The 7,371-nt window shown below is 44.8% G+C and overlaps 1 protein-coding gene across 1 annotated transcript; it reads left to right on the forward strand.

Annotated features, from left to right (window-relative positions):
• On the forward strand, positions 1-3,966 carry LOC104031212 (acyl-coenzyme A thioesterase 1). Its single transcript, XM_009483132.2, has 3 exons — positions 1-454; positions 1,798-2,000; positions 3,312-3,966. The coding sequence occupies exons 1-3, from the start codon at positions 1-3 to the stop codon at positions 3,912-3,914; spliced, it is 1,260 nt and encodes a 419-aa protein (XP_009481407.1). The 3' UTR covers positions 3,915-3,966.
• Positions 3,967-7,371: the final 3,405 nt, after the last annotated feature.

Genomic DNA, 7,371 nt, shown 5'->3' on the forward strand with positions numbered 1-7,371 from the left:
ATGGCGGTGCAGGTGACGGTTCTGCCTTCCCCGAGGTGCCTGTTCGATGAGCCCGTGCGGATCTGCGTGGCGGGTCTCCTGCCGCAGCAGGCGGTCACCCTCCGAGCCAGCCTGGTTGACGAGAGCGGGGAGCTTTTCCAAGCCCACGCTCGCTACAGAGCTGGGAGCAGCGGAGAGCTCGACCTCAGCTGCTCCCCAGCGCTGGGGGGCAGCTATTCGGGAGTGGAGCCGATGGGGCTGCTGTGGTCTCTGCAGTCTAAAGCGCCCTATAAGCGGCTGGCAAAGAGGAACGTCCTGACCCCTTTCTGTGTGGACTTTGAAGTGTATGAGGGCCATGGGGACATGAGCCGCTTGCTGGGAAAATGCACCAATGAACGATGGTTTTTAGGAGAGGGGGTGAAGAGGATTTCGGTCAGAGAAGGTCGTCTGAAAGCAACCCTCTTCCTCCCTCCTGGTGAGTTTTAATTCTGTTCTGGTTTTCCAGGTGCGACTGACACCACGTACTGTGCCCCTTGGCCCCTGGATGCACTCGGCAACCCAGAGGAAAGCCTCAGCTGATGGTTCCCTCAGCCTGGGCTTGGTCCGGCTACTTGGATCCTCACAGCAGAGCAGGGAGGAGCAAGCATTGCCCAGGCGGGTCAAGTGCCGAGGCAGGGGTGTGCAAGGAGGGCAGCAGTGGTAACACAAGACATGCCTATGTCTTGTTTGCTCTAGCTGGGGGAGGTCAGGACCTCTTCTGCAGTGAGAGCTCTGTGGAAAAATGTGTTTATTTCTTAGCTCTTCTGTTTAGCTGACAGGACAAAGAGGCCCCTGGTGTTTGGCAGAGCTGTGAGGCATGACAGCTCCGGCCGTGAAGTGAGGAACGACGAGGTGTGGTGGGAGCACTGGACTTGGGCTGCAGCCAGCCTAGGCTGCTCCAACAGCTGCCATGGATCTTCCTGCAGGCTCTGGACTTGTCTCTCTGTCTCTCTCTTTGGCTAAAGAAAAGCCAAAGAAAGAAGTCTTCTTGACCTGGTTGAGCAGCTTGACTGCACGGGATGCTTAGGAAGATGGGAGACAAATGAGAAAAGCAAAGTCTTTAATTAAACAGGCATCTTATTCCGCAGGTCCGTATGGAGACGGTGCTGAGACGGGATCCTGTGTAAAGCTGCTCTGAGCCCTTAACTGTTTATGTTCCTTGAGCAGTACTTAAACATGCATGTCCTGCTCTGTACTGAATAAAAAGTCCCTTGCAGCTGCTGTGACACCAAATCTTGTAAGGGAGGTCTGGCTATAAGAATGGGAAGAGCAGCAGCAGGAAAGGAAGGTCCTATGGGTGCAGGAGGAAAACTGAGAAGCCCAGGAGTAGTTACCCAGATCAGACTGAAGCCTGAATTGGTGTAGATCAGTGCTGGCATTTGTGGGTGCATTTCATAACTCAAGTATTCCCTCCTCAGAAAACTTGCTAGCACAGTTTCTAAAGAACCGCAGCTCATGCAGCAATATTGTTTGCTCATCAATCCCCAATGGCCTGAGAACATCTAGGCCAATTTCAGCTGAAATTCATGGTGGGAGCAGGGTGCCCAACATAAAAACTTCCTATAGTGAGTTCCTAAGAGAGAGAAGAAATATCCAAATTAGTGTCCTTACAGTGATTGTGTGTGTGGCTGAGAATGAGAACCTCTATGGAGAGCTTCAGAGGATGATTACCTTTTGATATACTGTCCTGATACGGGCTGAGGGGCTACTACAGAAAGGACAACTGTAGAAACTTTTCCCTTTGTATGTATATCTCTATATATACACCTTTCATTGCAGGACCTGGTCCATTCCCTGGACTTATCGATTTGTATGGATCTGGAGGAGGTCTTGTTGAATACAGAGCAAGTCTTCTGGCTAGCAGAGGCTTCGTGACTCTGGCTCTTGCTTACATGGCCTTTGAAGATCTCCCTGCTATGCCAGAGATTCTTGAACTGGATTATTTTGAGGAAGCTGTAAAGTTTTTGCGGAAGCAGCAGCAGGTAAGAGATAAATTATGATGCTCATCCTGTTGGAAAATATTTTCCAGTTTTCTAATGTGAAATGCTATGTCACTGAATGCAACTAAGTTTCTGAGATGTTAGAAGGAAACAGCATTGTCTAAAAGACAGCATGATCTGAGAGATGGAAAAGCATGTGCCTCAACTCCAGTTTTGCAAGGAGTTGGACAGCTGGTTTTGCACAGCATCTTACAACAGTCCATAGAGTGTCGTGCAAACCAGTGTTTGCATAAGATTAAATCAAAGCAGTTCCTGGACTAGAAGCACAACACTGCTTAATTTTTTTCCCTACTTTTGTATCTTTCAAGATTTTAGAAGGGAAAAAAATCCATTGACTTTTTCTACTATTTCTGAAATGTTACAGCCTTTTGATTCTAGTAAGTTTCACATGACAGGAATAAAACACTTTAACAACAGAAACCCTTACGTTTGTAGCACTGGAAAGTGTGCCATGTCTTAAGAAACTGCGGCTGTATTTGAACAAGTATGTGGGATGAGAAGGACACTTTATAGCAATATATCATCATACTGAAACCAAAAGAGACCAAGAGAAATCAAGTAGTATTTAAACTTTGAATGGAATGCTACTTAATGTGGTATTCATTTCACAAAGTTATTTATTTTCTAGCACGTGGACACTAGGAATGTAGCCAGTGTGACAGCAGAATACAGCCTTGCTTGTTTGTCTTGTTCCTCATAGAGCTCTGAAACTTCCAGATCATCTTACAAAGGCACATATTATGAAATGAATTTGGTGTGAAGAGCCTTCACTATAAATAAGTCAATTTAAACAGTTGTTGGGCTTACTCAGCCTCAGGTGTAATGTGTTCTGAGACAAACCAGAAGATAACAGATCAGCTGTAAGAGAATATCAAAAAGCAATGGCATGAAAGAAAATCAATGCAAGTAAACCCATGAAAAAGTGGTTTTCCAAAGGGGACCTGAGGAGAGAAGATCGAGGGTGTCTGGGGACAGGAGCTGTAAAAGATACAGTAGTGAGGGCAAGGTCGAGCCAGGATGTGGAGGGAGCAAAGAGGCTTTGTCTATAGAGGTCACCAGGGAGAAAAAGTTTTACAGGAGGAGAAATGTTGAGGAGCTGTAGAATTCATAGTCACTCTTGTGAAAGCTCAGCAAGAAGATCGATATGGGAGTGATGTAACCTGAATAGAGAGAGAAGGATAAAATATGGGTGGTCTTAGTTGGATGAGGAGTGAGGAAGCAGAACTGGAGACGTTATGTCAGCCCAGAAAACAAGGAGTAGTTGATAATGGTTGTTTCATAACTGTGTTTCAGGTCAAAGATACTGGGATTGGCGTTCTGGGCTTGTCTAAAGGAGCTGATCTAGCCCTTTCCATGGCCACATTTCTACCTGGCATCAAGGCAGCTGTCAGCATATCTGGAAGTGGTTTTAATTCTTTGATTCCTCTGCGGGGGGATGGCTTCACCGTTCCTCCCCACCCATATGATTTGGGGAGGATGAAGATCAGTGACGAGTCTGGCCTAGTAGATTTTTCAGATATCCTAGATGATCACAGGGACCCAGCGACTTGGGATTGTCGCATTCCAATGGAGAGGTCCTTGGCGAAGTTCCTCTTCCTGTCAGGACTGGATGACATGAACTGGAAAAGTGACCTCTATTGCCAGGATGCTGTTCAGCGCCTTCAGCAGCATGGACGGGAAGTGGAGTTTTGCTCCTATTCTGGAGCAGGACACCTCTTGGAGCCACCATACTTGCCTCTGTGCCAGGCTTCGATCCACAAAGTGCTTGGGGTGTTTGTGCATTGGGGAGGGCAATGGAGGGAGCATGCCAAAGCCCAAGAAGATGCGTGGCACAGGATACAGGCCTTTTTCTGGCAGCACTTGATGGACTCAGACATCCCTAAGAGCAAGCTGTAGTGGAAGCTGTCAAAGATGCTGACCAGGGTTGGTATTTCAGCTCTCACTGAATCTTGGAAACTCATCAAAAGTTTCCTGGCCTACCTTTCTTTAAATCCCACCATTGCATAGTTGTTTATTTTCATTTCCCAAATAATTTTCCATTTTTTAGTTGAATTTTAATTGTCTTCTGGCCCCAGCTGCACTGTAGATTGTCACCATCTGATCTGCCTGTGTGCTGTAGTCATCTGAGAAAAACCCAGCATCCTATCATGTGGATTGCATTTGTACTGAGCTATCTTTGCCCTCAATCTCCAACCATCTCCTTTGGTAGCAGGGAATAGAATACTCTTACAGGAGAGTTTTCCATTGAGTTGTTTAGTCTTGCACCTTTAACTAACCTAGATGTAAACAGCACATTCTTGGGACAACACATTAGAATATTCACCTTTCCTCTTGGTATATCATTTTCTTACATTTATTGGTATAAAGGTTGCGGCAGTTCTGATCTCAGCTAAGTAAAGAGACACTCTTCTGACTTACTCTGAAGTGCACTGATAACATTTTTTTTCTGGTACCTCAAAAAACAGAAGTGAATCTTACCCAGGTTACACTGGTTGTATCTCCTGCTGACTCCAGATAAGTTACATATCAGGGTAAAGTTTCCACTGCACTACTCAATAAATACAATGTGTATGTGTGTATGCACAGTTTACTTGAAATTATGTGAATGAAGCCTTCGGCTGTCTTTATGCCTATAAATACATAGGCAGCAATCCTGGTATAGTCACAAGCTGTCACTTTGCCCGGCTGAAGAGTGTATATACAGAAGTCCTTACCTCCTATTGGTAAGAGGAGCGGTGGAGTTTGCAGTAGGGGTCTGCACAGTGATCAAGATGGGGGTCATACAGATGTGCTAAGTACCTGCTTTGGTATGTTGGAAGTCTGTTTATCCCCATTTTGGGGAGGAGGAATAAAGCCACTGCTGCTGCTGAGTTCCCAGGAGCCCTGTAGAGTGGGCTGTCTCAGCGGTCTTGCCACCATAGCAGACAGCTGTGGGCTCAGTGACAGCTAGGAAATGCCACTCTTCAGAGAGGACTGACCTTGCCTTCTGGGGAGAATGTGCATTATCTCACCTTTATTGAGGTCCAAACCTGCCAAGGATGGCTGTGATCTACCTCTTACATTTGTGGGATAGTGGCAAACAGCAGCTTGCTGGCATTTTCTAGATATCAAATGGCATCAACTGAGCAAATTTTGCCTCCTGAAGCAGTCAAGGCTCCCATTCTGACCACAGAAGCAAGCAGGAGCTGGAGGTCTCTGCCTTTCCCTGCGGCAGCAAAGTCTTGCCTTTGAGAGAGCAGCAGTCCCTGGTTTCCAATTTCTGCTGAGACACGAGCCCTGCAGGAGCCTGGATCCTGCTGAGGGCAGAACCATGCCCTCAGTTTTCTTGCTTCAGGGAGCAATGGCTACTCAAAATGAGCATGTTAGGCCTCAAAGGGCTGTAGACTCTCTCATGCAGAGTGTGGCCCTTCAGTTACTTCCGATCTTCCTGCCCCAGCCCTTCCTCAAAATGGTTGATGGTACCACTTAGCTCAAGGTGTGATCAGTTAGAGTGGGGAGGTCTTGCTCCTGCTCACCTGTACTGGTCATCCATCAAGTTTTCTGCTGTTACCTCTTCATTTCTGTTTGTCCCCTGTGTGCCTGTGTCCTGCATGGGCTGTGGTTGTTCCAGATGTTTAGTGAGTGGGTAGGACCTGGCAGAAGAGCAATGTGTAGCAACAAGAGAAGTCAAACACATTTAAGCAGTTCAATCTGAATAAGGGACATTTTCTTTTCCCTCATTTTTCTATTTTATTGAAGCAGTCAAAAAAACACTGGGTTATCCATCCACAGTTGCCTCAGACTCAGGGCACAAGGCTGTGAGTTTCCCTGTGGTATGAGTAATTTTGTTCTTTTGTTTTTACTGAACATGGTGAGGCTTTTGCCTGTGGGATAACTCACATCTATTTTAATCCTTTCTGAGGGGAAGACAAACTTTCTCAGCCTTCAATGGGCAGTTTACAGATCTATACTTTGAATTACAAAATTGTGAGCTTCTGAGAAAATGTATTTTCTTTATCTATAGGAAACTACCATTAAAAGGAAAGATACTTTTCATCAGTAAATCAACAATGTGGTCACTGGTGCTTTCATACAGTCTGTTATGTTGTCACATTCAGCAATCAGGTTCAAGGAAAACAGTGTTGAAACTGGAGGATGAAGGGAGCTGACTGGTGACTCCAGTGATGACAACAGCATGTAGGACCTCTTTGTTTAGTTGCTCCGGAATGAAAGCTTTGCTACCCAGTTAAAAGCCCTTTATTTATCACTTGGATGGCAGCTGGCAAGAAAGACTGAAAAAGGTGATTTAGCTGAGCAGCTCTGTGCCACATACAAACAGTAAAATATGCCAGCCAACTCAGTTGCACTGGGAATTCTTTTTAAATCAGCTGGCCTTTTTAAATTAAACTCAAGTTTGAAACTTATCTTCAGGAAACAGAAACTGGAAACTGGAGGGAGACTAATATAAAATAATTGGAAATGGCCTAACTTCAATAAAATGCTTGTGCCTGTTCTTAAGCATGTTCTTCAGCGTTTTGCTGAAGACTTTGACTACTTAGCGTTTCTTCTGCTGAAGAGATGATTTAGACAAATGGAGCCAAGATCACATTTTTTTCCAAGTTAGTGGCAAAAATTCTACTAATTGCAGCCTGTAGAGTCAGGGTGCTTTATATAGTTTCTCCAGGTTTACAGAGTACAGACAAACGCTATTCAAGAAAAATGTGAAAGTTATTCTTTAATTAAAGATAATTGGCCTTTAGCTGCAAAAGAGAGCCTATGCCAAGCACAACTGATAAAGCTAATAAAATTGGATGGGGAAAACTATTCTTGCAATCTGCTTGTAATTGAAAAGTGCTTCAGATAAAATAGAGCATCAAAGGACTGGCTTGAATCGAAAGATCTCGGCTTGATGCTTACATCAGTCATCCCTTTGTTTAGCACTTTGCACTACGTATCTATTATGAGAATGAGAAAAGCTTGTGACAAGTCGCTTAAGAAACTGAGAAGCAATCTCCCCGCATGCAAGCTGCTATGAACAAAGTTATTATAAGGGAACAGTACATCTTGCAGTGCTCTTTTGGGACAGGATTATTTCCCTAGCTAATTTGGAATCAGGCAGCAATAAAAGTTGCTGATTTGCCAGTGCATTCTTAAAATTTTCCTTCTTTGCTCTGGTTCAACTTGTGGTCTCTCCACATAGAAAGGAGACTACCCCAAAAAGAAGAGAACTGGTGTGAAAAAGCATGTCCTTGAGTGGAGTGTCTCTAAACAATACTTTTGCCTTACTGCCAGACTCCATGAATCTAAGATAATCTGGGTGAATGCGATCTAAGTTGTATGAAGCATATATAGCTTCTTATTTTAAATTAGGTGT

The sequence above is a fragment of the Pelecanus crispus genome, chromosome 6 (genome assembly GCF_030463565.1).
Source record: "Pelecanus crispus isolate bPelCri1 chromosome 6, bPelCri1.pri, whole genome shotgun sequence".
Lineage (NCBI taxonomy): Eukaryota > Metazoa > Chordata > Aves > Pelecaniformes > Pelecanidae > Pelecanus > Pelecanus crispus.

Excerpts from the sequence above, each read along its gene's own strand:
- LOC104031212 (XM_009483132.2), top strand. The coding sequence starts at position 1 with ATGGCGGTGCAGGTGACGGTTCTGCCTTCCCCGAGGTGCCTGTTCGAT. Across the intron at positions 455-1,797 it reads AACCCTCTTCCTCCCTCCTG|GACCTGGTCCATTCCCTGGA; the intron begins GTGAGTTTTAAT and ends CTTTCATTGCAG. Across the intron at positions 2,001-3,311 it reads TTTTGCGGAAGCAGCAGCAG|GTCAAAGATACTGGGATTGG; the intron begins GTAAGAGATAAA and ends ACTGTGTTTCAG.